Source organism: Chiloscyllium plagiosum, unplaced genomic scaffold (assembly GCF_037043375.1).
Source record: "Chiloscyllium plagiosum isolate Xiang-an unplaced genomic scaffold, Cpla_swu_hap1 HiC_scaffold_37, whole genome shotgun sequence".
Classification (NCBI taxonomy): Eukaryota; Metazoa; Chordata; class Chondrichthyes; order Orectolobiformes; family Hemiscylliidae; genus Chiloscyllium; species Chiloscyllium plagiosum.
The window spans coordinates 8,480,819-8,507,357 of NW_028270175.1; the positions used below are offsets into that span (position 1 = coordinate 8,480,819).

At 43.8% G+C, this 26,539-nt stretch overlaps 1 protein-coding gene across 5 annotated transcripts in view; it reads left to right on the forward strand.

Moving 5' to 3' along the window:
- Positions 1–26,539, forward strand: part of eno1a (enolase 1a, (alpha)) — an 88,945-nt gene that overhangs the window by 54,137 nt on the left and 8,269 nt on the right. For all 5 annotated transcript variants that reach the window (XM_087980298.1, XM_087980294.1, XM_087980295.1 and 2 more), the window contains 5 exons: positions 4,425–4,494; positions 6,576–6,709; positions 8,391–8,613; positions 16,800–16,997; positions 21,674–21,875. In XM_087980298.1, coding sequence (XP_087836424.1) covers positions 4,425–4,494; positions 6,576–6,709; positions 8,391–8,613; positions 16,800–16,997; positions 21,674–21,875 — 827 coding nt within the window. The remainder of the gene's footprint in view (positions 1–4,424; positions 4,495–6,575; positions 6,710–8,390; positions 8,614–16,799; positions 16,998–21,673; positions 21,876–26,539) is intronic.

Consider the following 26,539-nt stretch of genomic DNA (forward strand, 5'->3'; position numbering starts at 1 on the left):
GGAAGAGGTGTAATCCAGGTAGCTGTGGGAGTCGGTGGGTTTGTAAAAAATGTCAGTGTCAAGTCGGTCATTATTAATGGAGATGGAGAGGTCCAGGAAGGGGAGGGAGGTGTCAGAGATGGTCCAGGTAAATTTAAGGTCAGGGCGGAATGTGTTGGTGAAGTTGATGAATTGCTCAACCTCCTCGCGGGAGCATGAGGTGGCGCCAATGCAGTCATCAATGTAGCGGAGGAAGAGGTGGAGAGTGGTGCCGGTGTAATTATGGAAGATCGACTGTTCTACGTAGCCAACAAAGAGACAGGCATAGCTGGGGCCCATACGTGTGCCCATGGCTACCCCTTTGGTCTGGAGGAAGTGGGAGGATTCGAAGGAGAAATTGTTAAGAGTGAGTACCAGTTCGGCCAAACGAATGAGAGTGTCGGTGGAAGGGTACTGTTGGGGACGTCTGGAGAGGAAAAAACGGAGGGCTTGGAGGCCCTGGTCATGGCGGATGGAGGTGTAGAGGGATTGGATATCCATGGTGAAGATGAGGCATTGGAGGCTGGGGAAACTGAAGTCTTGGAGGAGGTGGAGGGCGTGGGTGGTGTCTCGAACGTATGTGGGGAGTTCCTGGACTAGGGAGATTAGGACAGTGTCGAGGTATGTAGAAATGAGTTCAGTGGGGCAGATGCATGCTGAGACAATGGGTCAGCCAGGGTGGTCTGGCTTGTGGATCTTGGGAAGGAGGTAGAACCGGGCAGTGCGGGGATCCTAGACTGAGGTTGGAAGCTGTGGGTGGGAGATCTCCTGAGGTGATTAGGTTCTGTATGGTCTGGGAGATGATGGTTTGGTGATGGGGAGGGGTGGGGTCATGGTCGAGGGGGCGGTAGGAAGAGGTGTCCTCGAGTTGGCGTTTGGCTTCAGCGGTGTAGAGGTCAGTGCGCCAGACTACCACTGCGCCCCCTTTATCTGCTGGCTTGATGGTGAGATTGGGATTGGAGCAGAGGGATTGGAGGGCTGCGCGTTGTGAGGGTGAGGGGTTGGAGTGGGGGAGGGGTGTAGACAGGTTGAGGCGGTTAATGTCCTGGCAGCAGTTGGAAATGAAGAGGTTGAGGGCAGGTAATAGGCCAGCGCGGGGTGTCCAGGTGGATGCAGTGTGTTGGAGGTGGGCGAAGGGGTCCTCGGAAGGTGGGCGGGAGTCCTGATTGTGAAAGTAAACTCGGAGGCGGGCGGCGGAAGAAGTGTTCGACGTCATGGCGTGTATTAAATTCATTGATGCGTGGACGGAGGGGGATGAAGGTGAATCCTTTGCTGAGGACTGATCGTTCGTCCTCAGTGAGGGGGAGGTCTGGAATGATGGTGAAAACTCGGCAGGGCTGGGAGCTGGGATCTGGTGTGGGTGTGGAGCTGGGAGTGGGGGCGGAGCCAGTAATTGGAGTGGGTGTGATGGTGTGGGGAATGGGGGTGGAGTCATGAGCAGGGGTGGTGTTCCCCTCAGGGTTCTGGGGATCGGGGATGGTGACAGTGGGATCTGTGGGGGACGTGTCAGCAGAATGCAGGTGAGTGGTGTTGGTGGGGGCGGAAGTGGTGATAGACATGGCAGTAGGGGTGGCGGAAATCACTGAGCGTGTGACATGAGCGATGATGTGAGGAGCGGAAGTGATGTCACGTGTGATGCATGAGGAATTGTGAGGAGCAGAAGTGGCTGTGAGAGTGGCCATGATGGGGTGGAAGTGACATCATCAATCAGCGTGGGGGTGGTAGCTGCACCAGCCGCATGGCTAATGGCGTCCGAGCAATTCCAGAGGCTGGGGGAATCTTCTGGAATGTTTGAGGCGCGCTGGTTATGGAGGTGGGTAGATAAAAGTTTGTTGTACTTACAGTTTTTGATGTTTGAGATGGAGTTGAAATACTGTTTGTTGAGAGTATGAATTCTCCTGAGGATGTAGTACAGAGTGGTTCCTTTGCAATTCTGAGAGAGTGTGGCCCTCAGCTGAGGCAGGGCAGACTGTAGAGAGGTTAGGTACCGGCGCATTGCTGCAAGCGTGGAGCGGAGGATCTTGAAGGAGAACCGTTGCTGGTGTTTTTGAATCTGTAGTCTGTACTGTTTGTCCTATTCGGGTCCGAACTCTGCTGGTTTAAAGGTGGTCCGGAGTCCGTGTGGGATGAGTTGGTTACGGAGGCAGGCACTGAGGAAGCAAATGTGGCTGTGATAGCGAGTTTGTTTCAGGACATGGTTGAAGAGTTTCAGAGCAGAGGAAATGACCTGGGAGTTGCAGTGGGAGAGGGACTCCCTGAGATTCTTGTAGAGAGAGGAGGAAAACTTCTTCAAGGCAGGCATCCTTGCAAGAGGATTCGCAGTAAAATCAACGAGGTAAAAATAATGACTGCAGATGCTGGAAACCAGATTCTGGATTAGTGGTGCTGGAAGAGCACAGCAGTTCAGGCAGCATCCGAGGAGCAGTAAAATCGACGTTTTGGGCAAAAGCCCTTCATCAGGAATAAAGGCAGAGAGCCTGAAGGGTGGAGAGATAAGCTAGAGGAGGGTGGGGGTTGGGGAGAAAGTAGCATAGAGTACAATGGGTGAGTGGGGGAGGGATGAAGGTGATAGGTCAGGGAAAATGCTGAGGTGTGGGATTGAGGGTGATTTGGCGGTTTGGATCAGAAATTGGCTAACTGAAAGAAGACAGAGGGTGGTGGTTGAGGGGAAATATTCATCCTGGAGTTCAGTTACTAGTGGTGTACCGCAAGGATCTGCTTTGGGTCCACTGCTGTTTGTCACTTTTATAAATGACCTGGATGAGGGTGTAGAAGGATGGGTTTGTAAATTTGCGGATAACACTAAGGTCGGTAGAGTTGTGGATAGTGACGAAGGAAGTTATAGGTTACAGAGAGACATAGATAAGCTGCAGAGCTGGGCTGAGAGGTGGCAAATGGAGTTTAATGCAGAAAATTGTGAGGTAATTCACTTTGGAAGGAGTAACTGGAATGCAGAATACTGGGCTAATGGTAAGATTCTTGGTAGTATAGATGAGCAGAGGGATCTCAGTGTCCAGGTACATAGATCCTTGAAAGTTGTGATCCAAGTTAATAGGGTTGTTAAGAAGACATACAGTGTGTTAGCTTTTATTGGTAGAGGGATTGAGTTTTGGAGTCACAATATCATGCTGGTGCGGCCGCACTTGGAGTATTGCATACAGTTCTGGTCACCGCTTTATAGGAAGGATGTGGAAGCTTTGGAAAGGGTTCAGAAGAGATTTACTAAGATGTTACCTGGTATGGAGGGAAGGCCTTATGAGGAAAGGCTGAGGGACTTGAGGCTGTTTTCATTAGAGAGAAGAAGATTGAGAGGTGACTTAATTGAGACATAGAACATAGAAACATACAGCACAGAACAGGGCCTTTGGCCCACAATCCTTAACAGGTCAATAAGAATCAACCACATTGCTGCGAGTCTGGAGTTACATGCAGGCCAAACCAGGTTAGAGTGGGTTATTCTTGTTGCATCTCATTGCTGTAATCGTGGGTGGGATTAGCAGTGGGAGATGAGGAGAATGAAAAGGAGGTAGATGTGATGATTTAAGAATAACCAGAAAACTACTCCATATTATGTCATCAATTGAACACCATTGCCATTTTCTTCCCTACCCCTGTAGTGATTGCAACAATGTCAGCCAGGTGGCCCTTATAGAGAATGAGTTCCCTGTTTGGGGCTGTTAATACGGTCCAATGAGGGAGCCCAGGCTGACTGACAGAAACAGGAGTGTTGACACCCTGTTCATTCTGAGAGCTGCCTCTGAGGGAGCTGGATTAGTGAGACTGAAACATTCTCCACTTTGCTGTATTAAGGAAAGGAGAGGAGACTGATATTAAAAAAAACAGGAGAGTCAGAGGTTCTGTTTGCTCTGAGAGCTGGCTCTGAGGGAGCTGGATCAGTGTCAAGGACTGTCCCCGTGTAAATAAAGGGTGACTTGGTGATGGGATACCGGCCTCTGTGGAGTTATTTCAACCTCCCTTCCCACAATATTCTCTAATGATCTCTAATTTAAAGCTAAAGTCACCATAACTCCCCCAGATGATAGGGCAGCTCTCTCATTAAAAGAGACATCTCCCCTCAGGCAAGGGATGCCCTTCATGGTAAAGTCAGCCCAGTGCAGGAATCAAACCCATATTGTTGGTACCATTCTGTGTTGTGAATCCGCTGATCAACCAATTGAACTAACCAGATATGCGCTTTAGTGTTCTGAGCAATCAATGCCTTGACTCATTAAGGTGTTGGTTTTGATTGAGTCTAATCTTTGGAGTGGATTTTGGCGAAATGTAATTCTTCTGTGTCTCACCTCATTTACAATTTTCATTTGTTTTTAATCCAAAACCAGGTTTCATTAATCACCCGTTGAAGGCAGTTGCATCTTATCTGACATTTTTGTTTCCCTTCCCTACAGCATGTAAATGTTATCGAGCAGGAGAAAATTGACAAGCTGATGCTGGCAATGGATGGCACAGAGAACAAATGTAGGTGTGCATGTTTCTAAGGCAGGTCTCAGTAAGCCTGCTACACCAATGGGAATCTAATAGACTCATGCAATTTTATGCCTTCTTCTGTAATTAAGTTTTTAAGGGCAATTTCTTAAAATCAACCTTCAGAGCAAATTAACTTTAGCTCACAGAATGATGGGTGCGAGATAGAATTTGTTTTTAATTGATAGTTTTTGAGGCTAGTTCTTGCCAATAGGCCATCCATATATGTACAATGAGGGTCTATGTCAAAAGGCAGTGGTAGGTGCCAACTTTACCCATGCACCACAGGCGTACAAACACGCACACAGTCTTGAGTTTTGAAGTTTTGTCCCTAAGATATTCTTAAATTCAACATGGTCCTTCCTGATGGAATGGGACAAGTCTATTTAGTCAATTAAGACATTGGAAGTTGAATATAAATTCAGATTTTCGTTATATAGGATCCATTCTGAAACTGGAGTTTGATCTCTGATGAGTGGTCAAACATCTGATCGAGACAAATTTTTTTTACATTGGTTCATGGGAGTGGGAGTTGCTGACTAGAGCAGCATTTACCACCCAGAGGTCAGTTTTGAATCAACTACATTGTTATCTGGAGTAACGTGTAGGCCAGACCAGGTAAGGACAGCAGATTTCCCTCCCTCAAGGACATGAGTGAACCAGGTGGGTTTTTACAAGAATCAAGTGGTTATGTGGTCAGCATTAGGCTGGCTTTTTATCCCAAATTTTTATTAAAATCAATTGCTTGATCTTCAATGATTGGATTCAAACCCATGTTACAAGAATATTAGAATAACAATAAGACTTGTGAATGCTGGAAATCAGAAACAAACACAGAAATTGTTGGATAAACTTAGCAGGTCTGACAGAATCTGTGGAGAGAAAGCAGAGAAAGCAGAAGGTCCAGTGATCCTTCTAGTAGGAAGTTGGTATATATGGTGAGGACAAGGGAAAGAGTTTTAAAAGAGCACAGATGGTGGAGATGGGGCCCAGAGAGAGAGAACAGCTATTAGTCAGACAAAGAGATGGATAATGGTAAGCCAGAGCAGGAGAAGAGCTGATCATAGGAACCATAAGAGGGTGACGGGGGGTTGGCTGTGCTGAAAGCAGCCCATGTGATAACAAGGCCTGGGGTGGGTATATGACCTAGAAGATGATGTTCAGGCCTGAAAATAGTGAATTTGATGTTGGTCCTGAAGGCTGCAAGGTCCCCAAGCTGAAAGTGAGATGCTACTCTTCCAGCTTGTGCTGAGTCTTTCTGAAGCACTAAAATAATGACCAGGGAATGCTATGATTCCTTTATCTCCCACTCTATCCTCAGCATAGTTAAAAAATCACACAACACCAGGTTATAGTCCAACAGGTTTAATTGGAAGCACACTAGCTGGTGTTATGTGATTTTTAACTTTGTACACCCCAGTCCAACACCGGCATCTCCGAATCATATCCTCAGCATGTATGTCAAAACGTTAACTCTGTTTTCTCTCCACAGATACTGAGCTTCTGCAGCAATTTCTGTTTTTATCCCTGGAACATTAGCCTAGGTTTCTGGATTACTAGTCCAATACCATTACTACGAGACCACATTGATTGTTGCTAGATTGGTCAATTCCTGTGGTTAAGATCCCTCCTTGGATAGTGACAGCTGTTGGTTTTAAGAAGTACCTGACTAATCCAGACTAAACCCGTGGCCTATAATTTAGTTATGGAGGTGGGCAATGTGTGGACCATGTGAAACTCTCCTTCCACCTCTCATACCCTTCTATGCTTTCACAAACGCACAGATTACAATGTAATTTCAACGAAGACTCAATATTGAATGTGAGGATGTGGCATACCTCTGATCCATTTAATTCATTCACACAAATCTATTGGCAAGGGCTGCAAGGTAGCAGTTTAGACTTTCCAGGTTTTAAAGCTATATTTAGCATGTGTACCCTGCTCCCTGCTTAACTGAGACTGAACCTGGGTCCTGCTGTTCTAAAGCATTCACGACACAAACACCTTCACCTACCAGGGAGACAGGTATTTTTTTTTTGTGAACTGAATTGTGATAGTTTTTATTTGCATTTTAGCTAAATATGGGGCCAACGCTATTCTGGGCGTTTCGCTGGCTGTGTGTAAAGCTGGAGCTGCAGAGAAAGGAGTGCCCCTTTATCGTCACATTTCCCATCTTGCGGGCAACACACAGGTCATCCTGCCTGTTCCAGTAAGTCTCCACTTCAGAGCAGTTTGAACAATTATGAGATGGTTTTCTGCAGTTCTGCAAAACAAGTTGGTTTCCACATTTTGTTGAGGGAGCTGGGGTTCCTTTGTTTTGGTGAAGTCTTGATTTCCCATCAGGGACAGAGCCACCAGTTCTGACCACTTGTTGGCCGTTTCCTTCCTCATGGGATGGCAACATCGCTGCTACGTTTGGATTGGACTGTGCACCAAGTTTGCTCTGTCAGTCGTTGTAGATTTATTGACTCTCCCAATTGCCAAAATGTAATTTGCTGATCAGAGATTTTGAAAGTAAGCATTTTCTATTTGATTTTGCCTGTGATTTGCCAGTACCAGATCCTTTGTACACATGCAAAGGAAAGCTGATTAGCCTGAGTTACAAGGTGCTATAGCTGTTGAGGCATCCGGACCTTCTCTAGTGTTACAAAAACCTTGTGTTACAGCTCATTAAAAATTTATTGAGGACCCCAAGGCCCTGTTCAAGTGCAGCACACTGTATATATTGCGCTGGGCCATGTAGGCATATATTTATGGGCACTTAAGTAACCAAATACTGATGTTTCAATTAAGGCTGAGAACTGTTCCCATCCAGTGAAATATGACCTCCATTTGCCAAAAGGAACTTAGCATTGATTGATTCCTTTGGGGTAAGTTCAGAAACATTGCCAGCTCTTGATTGAAGGATAGGGATAGATAATTCTTCATTTCAGTAGTTTAATTCTTTCCTCCTAATTATGCCACTTGAGAATAGCTGTTTCACGCTGTACACAGAGACTCCCAGTTAAGCACTTCCAGTGTCTAAGAAGCAAGTGGTGCAGTGTTAGTTCCATGTGTTAAGGTGGACAGGATTGGAATGGGTTGTGTAGCTTAATGCTAGAGAATATTTTCATGGTATGTTGCTGTATATGATGATGTGACACTGACCATCAGCAGACACATGCTATTGAGACTGAGAGGACAGAATGAAATAACTGTTTTTGAAGGCTGTAATAAAAAGATTGGTTCTGTCCATTAATATGTAAATATTGGAACACCAAAGAATCAGGTAATATTCCCACTTTGTTAAGGCAGTGGTAGACTCAGAACAATTGCAGTTTAGTCAAACAAAGCAGTCTCTGCAGTGTAGGTGTGAACCTCAACGCTCAAACCTTATGGTAGGCAGCATCGATGTGCACGGAGCAATATAGAGTTTTAAATTCATGGAAGTAGGTCAATCCAAGTGTCAAGCTCAAACCAAATTGTGATGGTCATTTCTGGATGTAGGGAATCAGAATCACTTTCATATGAAGTTGAAGTATTCAAATTCAGATTTCTTCAGATGCTTCCTTGGGTCAAGGGAAGTAAAAGGAAAAGGGGAAGAAGATTACATGAAGGTGCAACTCCAACTTTGGGAGGTGCAGGCCACTTTTCGTGATGGTACAGATTTGACTTTGGGAGCGAAGCTGGATTTACCAGGGTTTGGTCAAAGTCTGAACTGGTTTTGGTGGCGGTTCCAGGCTGAAACAGATTTTTTTACTGTAAGTGTTGGTCCTTTTGGCATTGCAAATAGGATTTTCCACATTAGGCTTGAAAGAAGATTCTCTGGTTCTGGGTTGCATCAGAAGAGTGGCTTGCATTATTCCAGCCACTGATAACTCCGATGTAACATTGTCTGTTTGTTTCACCAGGCCTTCAATGTGATAAATGGTGGATCTCATGCTGGTAACAAGTTGGCCATGCAGGAGTTCATGATCCTACCGATTGGTGCTGCCAACTTCAGGGAAGCCATGCGCATTGGTGCTGAGGTGTACCACAACCTGAAGAATGTCATCAAGGACAAGTATGGGAGGGATGCAATTAATGTTGGTGATGAGGGTGGATTTGCACCCAACATCTTGGAAAATAAGGAAGGTAAGTTAACACATTTTTAATCCATGCTTTAACTGTTAAAGACCACTATCTTGATCAAAGTTTGGGAGAAGATTTGTAGCTCGGGTGCTCATTGTTGTGGTTCTGTTCGCCGAGCTGGGAATTTGTGTTGCAGACATTTCGTCCCCTGTCTAGGTGACATCCTCAGTGCTTGGGAGCCTCCTGTGAAGCGCTTTGGTGATGTTTCCTCCGGCATTTATAGTGGTTTGAATCTGTCGCTTCCGGTTGTCAGTTCCAGCTGTCCGCTGCAGTGGTCGGTATATTGGGTCCAGGTCGATGTGCTTATTGATTGAATCTGTGGATGAGTGCCATGCCTCTAGGAATTCCCTGGCTGTTCTCTGTTTGGCTTCTCCTATAATAGTAGTGTTGTCCCAGTCAAACTCATGTTGCTTGTCATCTGAGTGTGTGGCTACTAAGGATAGCTGGTCGTGTCGTTTCGTGGCTAGTTGGTGTTCATGGATGCGGACCGTTAGCTGTCTTCCTGTTTGTCCTATGTAGTGTTTTGTGCAAACCCCTAGCCAGAGAAACAATAGCCAACCTGCTGGACATACAGAACAGGCAACAAGACGGGGAACCTATCAACAAAGACAGCATACTCAAACTACTGGACCTGTGCCTCACAACACACTTCACATTCAACAACCAAATATATGAACAAATCAACGGCACACCCATCTCTGGACTCATAGCAGAAGCGGTAATGCAAAGGTTAGAACAAACAATCTTACCGCAAATTCAACCCAAACTCTGGGTCAGATATGTGGATGACACCTTTGTAATCATTAAAAACACAGAAATAGAGAACACACACCGGATCATCAACTCCACACTCACAGGAATCCGATTCACTAAAGAGGAAGAAAAGGACAACCAACTCCCATTCCTAGACGTTATGGTACAGAGAACACCGAATGGAGAATTCACCACAAAGGTATACAGGAAAGCCACACACACAGACCAAGTCCTAAACTACGAAAGCAACCACCCCAACACACACAAAAGAAGTTGCATCAAGACACTATTCAAAAGAGCCACAACACACTGCAGTACACCAGAACTGCAAAAAGAGGAAGAAGAACACCTATACAAGGTATTCGCCAAAATCGGATACCCCCGCAATTTCATCAACAGATGCCTAAGGGAAAGACAACGGAATGAGGACATGCCACAACCCAAAGGACTAGCCACACTACCATACATCAAAAACATTTCTGAATTGACAGCCAGACTACTGCGACCACTAGGACTCATAACAGCACACAAACCAACAGCCACTCTCAGTCAACAACTCACCAGGACGAAGGACCCGATACCCAGCATGAGTAAAACTAATGTAGTGTACAAAATCCCATGCAAGGACTGCACAAAACACTACATAGGACAAACAGAAAGACAGCTAACGGTCCGCATCCATGAACACCAACTAGCCACGAAACGACACGACCAGCTATCCTTTGTAGCCACACACTCAGATGACAAGCAACATGAGTTTGACTGGGATAACACTACTATTATAGGAGAAGCCAAACAGAGAACAGCCAGGGAATTCCTAGAGGCATGGCACTCATCCACAGATTCAATCAATAAGCACATCGACCTGGACCCAATCTACCGACCACTGCAGTGGACAGCTGGAACTGACAACCGGAAGCGGCTGGGACAAACCACTAAATGCCGGAGGAAGCATTCCCGAAGCGCTTCACAGGAGGCTCCCAAGCACTGAGGATGTCACCTAGATAGGGGACGAAATGTCTGCAACGCAAATTCCCAGCTCGGCGAACAGAACCACAACCACTATCTTGAGCAGCTGTAAGAGTGTTCTTTTTAACTGATGCAAATGAAAGGCTAGATTCTGAGCGTAAGTGCTGAAAATGTGTTGCTGGAAAAGTGCAGCAGGTCAGGCAGCATCCAAGGAACAGGAGAATCGACGTTTCGGACATAAGCCCTTCTTCAGGAGGGCTTATGCCCGAAACGTCGATTCTCCTGCTCCTTGGATGCTGCCTGACCTGCTGCGCTTTTCCAGCAACACATTTTCAGCTCTGATCTCCAGCATCTGCAGCCCTCACTTTCTTTCTGAGCGTAAGTGGTTTGGATAAAGAACAACTTTGTATCCTTATGCTTTATTTATATCGCACCTTTTCATGACACAACTCTAAGAGCTTCACAGCTAATGAAGTACTTGAAAGTGTCATCACTGTTACAATACAGGGAAATGCAGGAGCTAACTAAAACACAGCAAAGTCCCACAAACAACAATAGGAAGAAATAACTTGATGTTAGAGTTTCAGGGTTTGAAAGTATAGAGGGAGATTTCCTGGACTCTTCCTTGGTACCACGGGGAGTTTTACATTGTTCAGATGGACAGATGATTATTGCAGAAAAGCAGCATCTCCAACAATACACTCCTTCCATAATCGATCAGGATCGTATGCTGTGGATTTGATTAGGGAGTGAATTCAAACGTCTTCAGTGTTACCACTGAGACCTTTAGTTGCTGTTTGTGTATTAAGTCTGAGATTTTAAATCCCCTGTTTTAAATCCTTTTGGACAGTCACGGATTTGATATTGGGCATCCTCGTGTAGTTGGATTTTGGAAGTTCAAAAGAGTTCCTCAGATTGTACAAGCCACAATAAACTTCTTTTGAAATGCAGCTTGTTAAACACAAGCTTGAATGTAAAATGTGTAAGTTTGTCATGGTTGAAGAATGCTGAACTATTGACCTGCTAGATCTCCTTGAGTGCTGAATCTGCAAGACTGGCAAAGCAGCTGTCAACTAGCGATAGCTTACTGCTGCATGGAACACAAGATATACTGCAAAGGCTCTGCCTTGGTTTTGACTTCTGATGTGTTTATACAGCCAGCTTGTAATGATGATTATACGTGGATCAGAATGTGCAAACTGCATGTTAGCTTAAATTGCCATCTGAATTAGAGCTTAAGTTTAAGAATTAACAGTGTGATTTAATAATATCTTGCACTTATTCCAGATGCTGGAGATGAAATGTGTCCAAAACCATCCCAACACCCCAATCTAGGTTTTATTTTCTTCAGTAGTATTGCGCTGGAGTTTGCAATTCCTGATAGAGGTTTGTAATAACTCCATAATCCAACATTCTCTGGTCTAGCAAACTCCACGGCCTGTCATCCACAATACCTGCAGATTTCCGAACAGCCTGCACTGCTACTGAAATTTTACAGTACACCAAGAAGGATTTCCAGGCATTTTGAGGCTGGAAGGGCAGTTTAAAGCAGAGTTCCCACCAGGTAACTACAGTAAAGAAAGTGGAATAGAGAAGGGGAGTTTTAAAAAACTAAATATCAGATTTACAAACAAACTGCAGCAATTGTTTCATGTAGAGTATTCCATGTGGAGTAGAACATAGGCAATATGAGAGCACGTAGAATTCGTTGACGTGCGTATCTGTTAGGATTACCTTTCCTTCAATTGTGGCTTGTACAGAAGACAACAAACTCTAAACTCAAAAATACCTTGCACTTCCTCAAGTCGCAATGCTTCAGAACTAATTATAAATATTTTATAATCAGCTTGGTCAGAGATATTATTATACACCTCTGGAGCGAGTGGTCTTTGAACACAGATTTCCTGACTCAGAGGTAGGGATACTTCCACTGCATCACCAAAAGCCACTAGTTTTGTAAGAATGAAAAGAACTAATTATATTCTTCCTAAATAATTAGCCAAATAGATGAGGAGAGGAATGGCCAGTTAATGCTGTAGTGTTAAGGAGTAAGTATTGGTCGGGATGTGAGGATTGTGCCTTTTTATGTTTATGCTTCTTTTAAACTGTGTACTGAAATGTGGAAGAATTGTTTTTAAAACCAGGGTTTGAAATAGCAACAGTCTTTATAGAAACAGTGCGGGCAAAAGGCAGTTGGCAGTCAGTCATGATGCTGATTTGTTAGAGCCGGTGCAGAGATAGAGTGGGTTAAATGTCTTATATCTGTGATTTATAAACAACTGTTTGAACATGTAATTGGAGTTCAGGTTGCAAACAGTCTGGAGTCGAGGGTGTGTACTGACACAACTCAAGGTGGCAACAAGAAATTGATTGGTCTGAGCTAGTAATGACAGAGGTCTTCTGTCGCCAAAAACCATGTGATTGGTTGTTGAGTGCCTCGGCAGCTTGGAGCTGGAAACAAGTTACAGAGACACAGAGAGAGTGCGGACAGGGCAAAGAGGTGTGCAATCTTCTCCCAGCCCCAGAAGCTGCCTGTTTTCTGCAGTAAAATACTCAGGTTAAATTTGAACAAAATCAGTTACTTTTCCCGCAGCAGTCTCTAAGCTGTGAGTTTTGATAAATTTTCCAAGTGGATCAGGTATTCTGCACTTCTTACAAATCAGTGGAAGCTGCCAGAAAGAGACAATTGAACAACTGGCCAGCCCAAAAAGGATCATCTCGACATCGGAACCGGGGAGCAAAGCTCACTGACCTGACCTGACTTCACAGTTTTTCTACCACTTTCTCTGTGTGTAGTGGAGATTAGTGGGTTTTTGACGAGGAAATGTTGTGAGGGAGGGGTTGGAAATGGTTGTTGTGACATTTTTCCTGTTCACTCCCCTCTTCAGCTTAACAGCTGTTAAGATCAGCTGACCTGTGTTCCTGATCTGTAGGACGTTGTGTTCAATTAGCCCTTTTTCACTCATTGGATCATTGTGGAAACCATAAACCTTATTGCACCTCACCAATTTGTAGATTCTACACATTTTGCTGGTTAATTCTGATGCTCATGGCAAAAAAATTAAAGTGCTGCTTACTGTCAGCTGTAGCTGTGAGCTGTAGTCTCTCAAGCAACTTATTTTCCTGAATTGGAGATGCCGGTGTTGGACTGGGGTGTACAAAGTTAAAAGTCACACAACACCAGGTTATAGTCCAACAGGTTTAATTGGAAGCACACTAGCTTTCGGAGCGACGCTCCTTCATCAGGTGATAGTGGAGGGCTCAATCCTAACACACAGGAATTCATTTCCTGAGGATGCACAACAGGACCTTAAAGCAATGTAATGTGTTAACAAAAAATTTAAAATTCTGGATGGTGTTCTTTGTACTGTAAAATAAGTAATAAGTGAGTCAATGAGGTTTATGAGTTGAAAGACACTTTGAAAGGTTAGTGTAATTTCACTGTCAGAGGAATAATTGCATTCGAATGTCAAGGTTGGGGAATAGAAAATATGTGTTTTTGTTTCATGCTATTGAAATATTAGGTTAGCCAAGTTTTTCCTGAGTTCACGCCTGTAAATCAACCAAACTCTCCATTCCTGTTTACCTCAACCTGCTAATGCAGGCACTACCTTAAAGCTGAACATTTTATTTCAGTCACTGATCATTCATACCAGCTGATATTTAGACTACAGGCTTCTAAAAGATTACAGTTTATAACACAGTGCGAATGCAGCGAGTAATGGACCTTGGCCAAGATACAAACTGTTATTTTCTCTCTCTGTCTGTCTCAATAGTGTGGGGCAAATCAATGTTTTTCTATGTCTGCTGCTTGTAAACTATTGATCACGTCTGCGATGTTTTCAAACTTGGATTCATTGCAGGAAAGTGTTACAGAAACCGACTAAATGTTGAAAATTGTTGGGAATGAAAATTGAATGACTTTATAAAAATTATCTGTCAAGAGGAGGAACAACTTGGTATCGCCATTAAACTGCCTTGACCTTACCGAAATCACTTTGCTCTGCAGCAAAATAGGAGTAGGTGGCCCCATTGGTTCATGTCTCAGTCTCTAAAGGTCACAGAGATCTCCAGCATAATAATCACTGCTCTTGTCTGATTCAGCTAACCTCATTGATACAGGAAAGATGCAATTAGTAACAGCACTATAAATCATGAGGGGCATGGATAGGGTAAATACAAAGAACAAAGAAAATTACAACACAGGGACAGGCCCTTCAGCCCTCCAAGCCTGCGCCAATCCAGATCCTCTCATTAAACCTGTCTCCTATTTTCCAAGGATCTGTATCCTTCTGCCCATTCATATATCTGTCTAGATACGTCTTAAATGACACCATTGTGCCCACCTCTACCAACCTCAATGGCAATGCGCTCCAGGCACCCACCACCCTCTGTGTAAAGAACTTTCCACGCATGTCGCCCTTAAATTTTTCCACTTTTCCCCTCTCACCTTGAACTTGTGACCCTAGTAATTGAGTTCCCCACTCTGGGGGAAAAGCTTCTTGCTATCCACCCTGTCTCTATCTCTCATGATTTTGTAGACCTCAATCAGGTACCCTCTCAACCTCCGTCTTCCTAATGAAAATAATTATAATCTACCCAATCTTTCTTCATAGCTAGCACCTTCCATACCAGCAACATCCTGGTGAGCCTCCCCTGCACCCTCTTCAAAGCATCCACATCCTCTGGTAATGTAGTGACCAGAACTGTACACAGTATTCCAAATGTTGCCAAACCAAAATCCTATACAACTGTAACATGACCTGCCAACGCTTGTGCGCAATATCCCGTCCGATGAAGGAAAGCATGCTGTATGCCTTCTTGACCACTCTATCGACCTCTGTTGCTACCTTCAGGGTACAATGGACCTGACCACCCAGATCTCTCTGTATATCAATGTTTCCCCAGGGCTTTTCCATTTATCGTATAGTTTGCTCTAGAATTGGATCTTCCAAAATGCATCACCTCGCATTTGCCTGGACAAGGTCTTTTCCCTGGGGTGGGGGAGTCCAGAACTAGAGGGCATAGGTTTAGGTTGAGAGGGAAAAGATTTAAAAAGGACATAAGGGGGAACGTTTTCTTGCAGAGGGTGCTGCGTGCATGGAATGAGCTGCCTGGGGAAGCGGTGGAGGCTGGTACAGTTTGCAACATTTAAAAGGCACCTGGATAGGTATGTGAATAGGAACTGTTTAGAGGGATATGGGCCAAGTGCTGGCAAATGGGCCTAGATTAATTTAGGATATCTGGTCAATGTGGATGAGTTGGAGCGAAGGGTCTGTTTCCATGCTGTATATCTGTCTCTATGACTTCCGAGATTGAGAGAGTGAGAAATCACTCATGGTCCCATATTGAAATACCCTGTTGGACGTAACGACCGGCTGAGGGCTTGATTGTGGTGTCCAGCACAGTTGGATAGCCTTTTCATTGAAGCTCATGTATAAATTCACATGAAGCCAAGGTGCAGCAGGGTGACTGGTGCTGAGAGTTGCTGGCTGGCCTTTATTCACTTTGGCGACAAAGATGTAAGGACCTCCATGAGTATTGAATCTGTATCTGTCCCTTCATAGCTGCGGTGCTCCAACATACTGCTGTGCTTTGTTAAAGGAAAACAACATATTCTTCAATATTAACCCAAATGTCAGGATGTACCAGACCATTTTTTTGCTCCTGATTGTGGTTATTTGCCTTATCCATAACATTTTATTGTAATTCCAAAGTAAACTGGAGATTGTTACATTAGAAACCATTTTCTCAGCTCGGCTACAATGTTCGTTCTTGCTGTTGTACTATTCCAAGTGCCTTAGTGCCTTAGCTAGGTGGCCATTCTTCAAATACGGTGTGGAGCTGGAAAAAGTCAAAAATCACACAACACCCAGGTTATAGTCCAACTGGTTTATCTGAAAACACTAGCTTGCAGACTGCTGCTCCGAAAGTACTTACAAATAAATCTGTAGGGCTATAATCTGGTGTTGTGTGATGTTTGACTTTGTCTACCCCAGTCCAACAACTGCACCTCCACATCAGAGCTGGGCAAAACACAGCAGGTCAAGCAGCATCTGAGGAGCAGGGGATACGATGTTTCGGGTTGGAACCTTATCGGTCTTGATGAAAGGTTCCAAACTGAAATGTTGACTCCCCCTGCACCGCAAATGCTGCTTGACCCGCTGTGCTTTTTCCAGCTCCACACTTTAAGGACTGACTTTTCAGCATCTGCAGACCTCACTATCTCCATTCAAAAAAGCTAGTAACTTTTGACCGGGAGCTGAGGCAGCAGCCAATGTTCCAAAGTGACCATTATCAAATAGCCTTCAGCAGAAAGTCACTGGTGACCCAGTGTGGAAGGTCCACTAGTGATCAGGGTTAGAAATTTTGTCTGGCAATTTTTCTCCCCTTGGCGGTGCCTTAGCAAAATCAAGTTGCAAATGCTTTTGAGATTAGGCTGCTCAGATTTTGACTTTCTTTTACAGCTTTAGAACTGCTGAAACTTGCCATTGAGAAAGCTGGCTATTCGGACAAGGTTGTGATCGGAATGGACATAGCAGCCTCCGAATTCTTCCGTGATGGGAAATATGACTTGGATTTCAAATCCCCACCTAATCCCAACCGTTACGTTACCCATGACAAGCTGATCGAACTTTACTCGAGTTTCATTAAAAATTACCCTGGTAAGACTCAACAGTGCTTAGCCCAACAGTGGCTGTATCTCTGAATTAAATCTCTATATGGTAACATCACTTTAACCTTTGTTCAAATCTACGAACTCGTTGCTCTGGTTAAAATTTGCTAAGCTCAAATAGCCTTGTATTTTATCAATAGTGCTCAACTCACTGGACCATTGCTGATTCCAGCAACAGATTACATCCTTAAATCATTATCCATATGTTCATAAGATATAGGAACAAAATTAGGCCATTCAGCCCATTATGTCTCCTCTGCCATTTGATAATGGCTGAAGGGCTCCTCACCCCCATTTTCCTGCCTTCTCCCCATAACCCTTCAACCCATTACCAATAAAAAAATCAGTTGAACTCCTCCTTAAATTTACTCACTGTCCCAGCATCCACCGCACTTTGGGATAGCGAATTCCACAGATTCACCACCCTTTGGGAGAAGTAGTTTCTCCTCAACTCTGTTTTAATCTGCTACCCCTTAGCCTAAGACTATGACCTCTCGTCCTAGAATGCCCCACAAAAGGAAGCATTTGCTCCACGTCTGTTTTATGCATATTTTTAACTATTCCTTAAACTTTATGGATCAGCTACTGTAGAGTAGATGTTAATGTCAAAATATTTTTTAACTTGATTGTATCATCTTCAGTATTGATGGAAAGGTTCCATGATTAACAATATGCCTCACAGTAACAGTTTGGTTTTTGTACCTGATAATCGATCTGAGTCATGTGGAACAAGGAAAGGAATACTGTTAGAATGGAAGCACTGATTCTATTCCCTATGTGTGGTTTATCTAATGTGAAGGATGTCTCTCCTTCACCAGTTTTCAATTTAAAGTTGGTTGTTTACAGGTTCCTTATTACTATGTAATCTGGTCTCTCGGAAGCACTGGGGGTTAGGAAATCGAATTCACACTTGCTTGATTACCTACTGATCTAAAATGCAAGCTCAATATTGCCTGAGGCACAATTTGTACAATAGATTGTGTCAATCTCATTCTTTACAGCAGCAGATTTCATTTTTCGAAATCTATATTCGGCAAATAAGTTAACTCCCCCTCTCCTGAGAAATACTGTACTTGCATTAGGAGGCAGCCTCGATTCTTTTCACCTCAGACATACATGTTTTATTAACCTTTTTATAAATCATGGGATTAAGAGCAGGTAATATGGGCTGTGTTACAAAGGTTTAAAATGCCTGCACAGAGTAGACAAATCCCTGTCAAATGATGCACAGAACTAGATTCTCCAGCAACAAGAGCAAAGTAGTTTCAAGCTAAAAAAAACTGTAGCATTTGCTGACTCATCAAATAGCTCAATGAGTGGCAGGACACTAGGAAACTCAGAGGAACGGGGGATCTTGGGGTGCTCGTACACCGATCCCTGAAGGTGGTAGGACAGGTTAATAAGTTATTTAAGAAGACATACAGGACATTTGCCTTTATCCATCATGGCATAAGTTATAAGAATAGGGAGATTATGTTGGAGCCTGTATAGAACTTTGATTAGGCCACGTCTGGAGAGTAGAGTCATGGAGATGTACAGCACGGAAACAGACCCTTCGGTCCAACACGTCCATGCTGACCAGATATCCCAATCCAATCTAGTCCCACCTGCCAGCACCGGCCCCTATCCCTCCAAACCCTTCCTATTCATATACCCATCCAAATGCCTCTTAAATGTTGCAATTGTACCAGCCTCCACCACTTCCTCTGGCAGCTCATTCCATACCCATACCACCCTCTATGTTAAAAAGTTGCCCCTTGGATCTCTTTTATATCTTTCCCCTCTCACCCTAAACCTATGCCCTCTAGTTCTGGACTTCTGACCCCAGGGAAAAGATTTTGTCTATTTATCCTACTGTGTGCAGTTCTGGTCACTCCACTGTAGGAAGGGTGTGATTGCACTGGAGAGGATATTACCTGGGATGGAGCATTTTAGCTCTGAACAGAGACTGGATAAGCTCAGGTTGTTGTCTTTGAAGGAGAGAAGGTTGAGGGGGAACTGATTGAAGTGTATCAGATTGAGGGCCATAGACAAGGTGGATAGAAAGCAGCTGTTCCCTTTAGTTGAAGGGTCAAGAGCAAGGGAGGTTTTGAGGGGATCTGAACCATTATTTCAGCCAGAGGGTGGTGGGGGTCTGGAACACACTGCCTAGGAGAGTAGTTGAGGCAGGAAACCTCACAATCTTTAAAAAGTACTTGAATGAACACTTGAAGCATCATAACATTCAAGGTTATGAGCCATGTGTGGGAAAGTGGGACGTGTGTAGATAGTATATGTTTATCCGATGGGCTGAAGGTCCTTCTCTGTACTGTATGATTCTATGAACTGTACTGCAGCGAAGGTATTTGGTGTTAGTGAAAAACTGTTGCAAGATTGGAAGAAGAAGAAATCTGCCCTGAAGAAGATGGCCAAGACTAAACAAACTGAGACCAGGGATCAGTCACTGGCCTGATCCTGAGAGGTATGGATCAGATTAGGTGCTAGAAAATCATCAGAACAGTTACATGGTTACCTGAAATGCACTGCATAGTTACGCTTTTAAGTGGGCCAAATTAAATCCCAAATCTGTCAAAGATTTCAGAGTAGACAGGCAAGAAACTGGAAGAACACAGCAGGCCAGGAAACATCAGGAGGTGGAGAAGTCGCGTTTCAGGTGTAACCCTTCTTCTGGACTCCTGAAAGATTTCAAAGTGCCCATTGGTTATTGTAGTCATAGAATATATAGAACGTAAGGGCGGCACGGTGGCTCAGTGGTTAGCACAGCTGCCTCACAGCGCCAGGGACCCAGGTTCGATTCCAGCCTCAGTCAATTGACTGACTGTGTGGAGTTTACACATTCTCCCAGGGTCTGCATGGGTTTCCTCTGGGTGCTCCGGTTTCCTCCCACAGTCCAAGGGTGTGCAGGTCAGGTGAAATGGCCATGCTAAATTGTCCATAGGGATAGGTGCATTAGTCAGGGGTGAATGTAGGGGAATGGGTCTGGGTGGGTTGCTCTTCGGAGGGTTGGTGTGGACTTGTTGGTCCAAAGGGCCTGTTTCCACACTGTGGGAATCTAATCTAATCATAAATATCTAGCGTCACATCAAAGGTTCAGGATAGTTCAGAAACTACCAAAAGAGCTCTGCTAAACTTACCGGTTTCCAATAATTCATCTTCAGACAGTTCCAAAAACACAAGCCTCATAATGCTGCATCAGCAACACTAATGAAATCCCCAGGAGTTTGGATATGACAAGGAACTAGCCACTGGAGTGGAAAGGTTTGAAAATCATTCAAGTGAAATCTACAATTTGAAAAGAAGACAACTACTCTGCAAGTCTGATGGAACAAAAGTCAAGCCTGTGCTTGGATAACAACACTGAAAATCATGTAAAATCAAACAAAAAGCTGCAGGTAGTGAGGGTCAAAAGCAGACATTGCTGGAGAAACCTAGCAGGTCTGGCAACATCTGTGGAGAGAGAAACAGAGTTAACGTTTCGAGTACAGTGACCCTTGTTCAGAACCAAAGTTCTGAAGAGGGTCACTGTACTCAAAACTTTAACTCTGGTTTTCTCCGTGGATGCTGCCAAACCTCCTGAGCTTCTCCAGCAATTTCAAAAGGCCATAGATGAGTGCCTCTGGGTGAGTGCCTGAATAAGTCACTTGAGGAATATGCTCACACTGTATGGAATAGTCAGGTGGTTATTGAAGGGAAAACACCCTCACATCATGAAAGAGTGACAATATGTTTACTGCCCCGGTTTGATGTCTCACTGGGTTTCATCATCAAATTGTGGGATGTTTCTCTGCCGTCAGATTGGGCGAAACATGATGATTTGTTGTGAAAGGATGATTCTGAGTTAAGTCATCAGATCTGATCCAAAATGAGGTCCCCAAAATTATATCATCGGTGAAATGACTTGAATGAAATCAATGAAAGCTGTGCATCAGATACTGAAATCAATGTGTTTGATGTTTTTTAATGTTTGGAATGTGGTTAATGTTAGTTAATTTCTCAAATTGGTTCAATAACATGCATCATATTGATTTTAATTTGACTACTGGTCGGGTTTTTCTCATGTTACAAAATAGTTACCACCTACACCACCACTGGTGGCTAACATTTTACCCACTACATGTAGGTTGACTGCTGCCCATGGGAGGATTTTCCAAGACATCACAAGTTGACTTATACAAGAAGATCTTTAGTAATGAGTATAGTACAAGAAAATATGTTTAGAATTCAGATGTTTGAAGCAGCATTTGAGATTTGAAGGGAGTTGAATGTTGAAGGGGAGGTGAGTAGAAATTAATCCCATAAAACAGTGGGCTCATGAAATAGAATGTAAGGAGTTGATTTCATGGACATTTGCACTTTATTCTCGAGTTCTAAACATGGAGAGGTAGGATAAAAGAAAACAAGGTCACAAACTACGGTTTGATGTTGCATCACCTTCCTACTCCATCCTCAAAAAGCAAAAAAAGGACTTTTTCATTTAAATTAGGGTTTGAGCTGTTTGTGATGAAAGCATTACACAATTAATGCTGCAGGAAGCTGCGCCTGACAGACCCATTTGGACTTTTTCTTGTTCTGGATTTAATTGATTCTTAAATTTTTATTTTGTGCAATAATGTTGTCCTTAACTGTGTGAAGAGATTCAGAAACAAACATAACTCTGCTTTGCAGTTGTCTCTATCGAGGATCCTTTTGACCAAGATGATTGGGCAGCCTGGAAACAATTCACAGCTCAAACAACAATCCAAGTGGTCGGTGACGACTTGCTTGTGACAAATCCCACTCGTATTGCGAAAGCTGTCGCGGAGGGAGCCTGCAACTGCCTGCTGCTCAAAGTGAACCAGATTGGCTCCGTCACCGAGTCCATTGAAGCGTGAGTTAATGTGTGTGTGAGTGTGTGTGAGTGTGTGTTTGTCAGTGAGTTGGTTAGTTCAAGTGTCCAACCTGCTAATGTGGGATTAAGGATAACACCACTGGCATGGGTTCAGTTCCTGTTTCAGCTGACACTAGGGTTCACCTTCTCACCTGTCCCATGCTTGATGCAGAGTGGTGGTGTTCAAGTTTATATTACCAATTGAGGATGGGAATGTCAAATACTGGAGGGTGTAGGTTTAAGGTGAGGAGGAAACTTTTTTTTTTACACAGAGTGTAGTAGGTGCCTGGAACAACCTGCCAGGGGAGGTAGTAGAGACAAAAAAAATACTGCAGATACTGGAATTCAAAGTAGGCTAGCTAGAAGAACGCAGCAAGTCAGGCAGCATCGGGAGGTGAAGAAGCCGATAACCCTCCCCGTAACATCAACTTCTCCACCTCCTGATGCTGCCTGGGAAGTGGTTGAAGCAGATACAACAGCAAAGTTTAAAAGGGGCATTTAGACAGACAAATGAACAAGCAGGGATTAGAAGCTTACGGACTGTGTAAGCAAATAGGATTATTTTAGAATCGCATCATGATTGGCATAGACATGGTGGGCCAAAGGGCCTGTTCCTGTGCTGTACTGTTCTGTAATTGTTTCACTCTCTCTAATAGAGAGGCCTCTCTATGGTCAATGGCTTATTACCTACCTATCTTATTTAATGTAGCAAAAGCTTCCCAGTTGTGCAGAAACACCCAGCTAGCAGAGAAGATCTTGGAAGAAGGTGATCAAAACTGGGCTCAGATTTGAGTGGAAAGGCACAGAGTCTACAGAGAGAATGTTCCAGAGTACATGATCTAAATGACTGAAGGCATGACTACTACTGTCACAGTGCGGGGAGGCCGGAAGAACAGATGCCAGTATCTGAGAAATGGAAAATTCTGAAGCAGTCCAAGACCTTGGGGAGTTGAGAAGAAGAGGCAGTGTCACAAAGGGATTTAAACGCACAGAATATTTAGGAGGATCTAGGGTACCAGGAGCCATTATGGTTCTGAAACTGTGTTGCTGGAAAAGCGCAGCAGGTCAGGCAACATCCAAGGAGCAGGAGAATCGACATTTCAGGCATGATCCCTTCTTCAGGCTCACGCCCGAAACGTCGATTCTCCTGCTCCTTGGATGCTGCCTGACCTGCTGCGCTTTTCCAGCAACTGTTTTCAGCTCTGATCTCCAGCATCTGCAGTCCTCACTTTCTCCTAGCCATTATGGTTCTGCAAGGACAGGGGAGTCCTGAATGTGCAGGGGAGAAGACTGGGTAGTCAAGGGCTAGCTCGGCCGCTGTTCAAAACCTGCAGAATGAATAGCTAATCAGGGGAGAATTACAATAGTCAAGTCAGAGAAATAAGATCATTTGAGATTTTTTGTTTTATGAATAAAAACTGCAAAATTTTGCATCATACATCATTCATGACTGCAGGACTACTGAACAATACTTAAAGCATTGTTTCAGGTAGTTGCTGACTGTTCACAATTTGCAAAGCTTTGGGGAAGCCTGCCCTAGTTTCAGAAAGTAAACTTGTTGTGAAATTCTTTTCATGTTGAAATGTCAGAATGCACCAATTTGATTGTGTAAGGAGAGGCTTCGGGTAACATACATTGTAATGAATCTAGAATTGTTGTATTATTTTTAAATGAAAGGTAACAGAGTAGCTTTTGTGGAAACTCTCCTATTACTTGTACCTCACCTCTCCTAATATGAAATTGTATCACTGGCAAAATAACACAAGAAATAAGAGCATGAGTAGGTCATTTGACCTAGATTAGTGTGGTGCTGGAAAAGCACAGCAGGTCAGGCAGCATCCGAGGAGCAGGAAAATCAACGTTTCGGGCAAAAGCCCTTCATCAGGAATATCCATATGTTTATCCAATGCCCTTAAATTTGGCAAGTCTACTACTGTTGCAGGCAGTGCATCCCACACCTTTCCTACTCTCTGAGTAAAGAAACTACCTCTGACATCTGTCCTACATCTGTCATCCCTCAGTCTAAAGATATGTCCCCTAGTGCTAGCCATCACCATCCGAGGAAAAAAGCTTTAGCTGTCTACCCTATTTTAACCCTCTGATTACCTTACATAATTTCTTATATGGAAGGAAATCTGCCATCCTTACCTGGTCTGGCTTACATATGATTCGAGATCTATTGCAAAGTAGTTGACTCTTGATTGCCCTCTGGAATGGCCTAGCAAACCATGCAGCTCCAGGACATAGGGATTATAATAACCAGCAATCCCCATGTCCTATGAATTAATAATAAAAACCCTTGATTCCCTGAGACCAAAAATCTTGTTCTCCCAGTCTTGAATGTTTCAAGGAGGGAGACTCCACAATCCCCTTGAAGCAGAGAATTCCAAAGATATATGACCCTCTGAGTGAAGTAACTTCACCTCATCTCAGTCCTCAATGAGCAGTCACCTCCTGAGACTGTGTCTCTGCAATTTAGATTCCCCTACCAGCAGAAGCACTCTGATAGCTTCTGCCCTTTTGAGCCCCTTCAGAATCTTGAGTGTTTCAGTGAGCTCGCCTCTCAGTCATTTCACAGCCAGCGATTGTCAACCTAATTTGCTCAGCCTGTGATTCTGTGAGCCTGCCTGCACCACACCGATGCAAGTGTCGAGACCAAGTCTTCACAAAACACCCAGGTGATATATCACCTCAGTGAATTGTTTAGCAAATATTCAACTGCTCTATTTTCTTTAGGAGTTCACTTGCCAATTTGTAGTTTTTGCACACAAGATATCGTTTGGAAAGTGTCTTGAATTGCAGTTACTGGAAGAACAAAAGCTAAGTTATCAGTATCAGGCAACAAAAATGGGCAGACAAGTTTTGGTCTTGGATAGAAGCCATTTTGGACAGACTCCTGTAACAGATATCCACCTGAGATATTAATGGACATGTTGTCTTTGCCAAGTATTTAATTGGATCTGCTGTGGCCTTCTATCATTTTTCCCCTTTGATTTTCCTTTCATTTTACTGAGTTTTTTTTCTTTTGTTAAGCCTTTGTTAGATTTGCAATGTAGCTTCAGTTCACGAGCCAATTTAGCTAGTTTGAGGTAAACTGTTTAATAATCCAAGATCAGGGAGTTTGTGGAAAGAAATCTGACAAACTTGCTTTGTGGGCTCTATGTCTTTACTAAATATTTCTAAATTATGATTAGCTTTGGATAGTTCAGTTGGCTGGATGAACTTTTTGCGATGCAGAGTGATGCCAACAGCATGGATTCAATTCCTGCAGCAGCTGAGGTTACCATGAAGGACTCTCCTTCTCAACCTCTTCCCTCACCCAAGGCATGGTGACTCTCTGGTTAAACCACCACCAATTGTCTCTCTAACAAGAGAGCAGCCCATGGTCTGGTAAGATTATGGCGACTTTACCTAAGTGCCATTAACAAGAATTCACCACGTGTTGGCCATCTGTTTCACTGAGCTCAATCAAGAGAAGTTTGAGTAAAAATAAAAGGCACCCAGCTCTTGGCCCGCCTTGAGTTTATCAGTCCTGATCTTTCACTGTTTGGAACTTGCAAATTTAGGATTGGAGCATTTCTTTATATTTGACTCAAAGCAATCTAACCATTTGAATGAAAACTAACTTATCTTCAGTTTCTTGCCATCCACAGTATTTCTGGGTACTTTGCAAATTAAGCTATGCACAAAGTTAAAAATCACACAAAACCAGGTTATAGTCCAACAGGTTTATTTGGAAGCACTAGCTTTCAGAGCACTACTCCTTCATCAGGTGGTTGTCCGAAAGCTAGTACTTCCAGTTAAGCCTGTTGGACTATAACCTGGTGTTGTGTGATTTTTAACTTTGTACCCCAGTCCAACACCGGCGTCTCCATATCATAAGCTATGCACAGTCTGGTTCTGCTACATATCTGTTGCAGCCCAAGGCTAGAAATAAACTCCAGGCATGAGCCAGACGTATCAGATGTTGAGTATTAAATAGACTATTGGAACTCCTGTCTGCTTCATAACTTGCAATGCTATTTATATGAGTCCAGGCAACCCTGAGTAGCAGTAGATGCAGTTGACGTATGTTGGTCTTAAAAGGATCAGCTTTCTAACCTGTTTGCTGTACAGGCAGTTACTGATGGCCAGGTGGCTAAAGGTGCCACCTAGTGGTAATACTTATCATTGGGTTTATACTGAATCATCTCAACCCTTGGTCAAAAACTGCATGAATCCATGTAAGACTCTGTTAACTCACTTTTTAGATTAGAATCAGTCTAAACATTATGGCACAGACAACATATGGCACAGACAACAGAACACAGGGAGCTAACACCTTCAACATCTTAGATTAGATTACTTACAGTGTGGAAACAGGCCGTTCGGCACAATAAGTCCACACCGACCTTTCGAAGAACAACCCACCCAGCCCCATTCCCCTACATTTACCCCTTCACCTAACACTACGGGCAATTAAGCGTGGCCAATTCACCTAACCTGCACATTTTTGGACTGTTGGAGGAAACCGGAGCACCCGGAGGAAACCCACACAGACATGGGGAGAACGTGCAAACTCCACACAGACAGTTGCCTGAGGGTAGAATTGAACCCGGGTCTCTGGCGCTGTGAGGCAGCAGTGCTAACCACTGTGCCACCATGCCGCCCACTTTTTTTTTAAA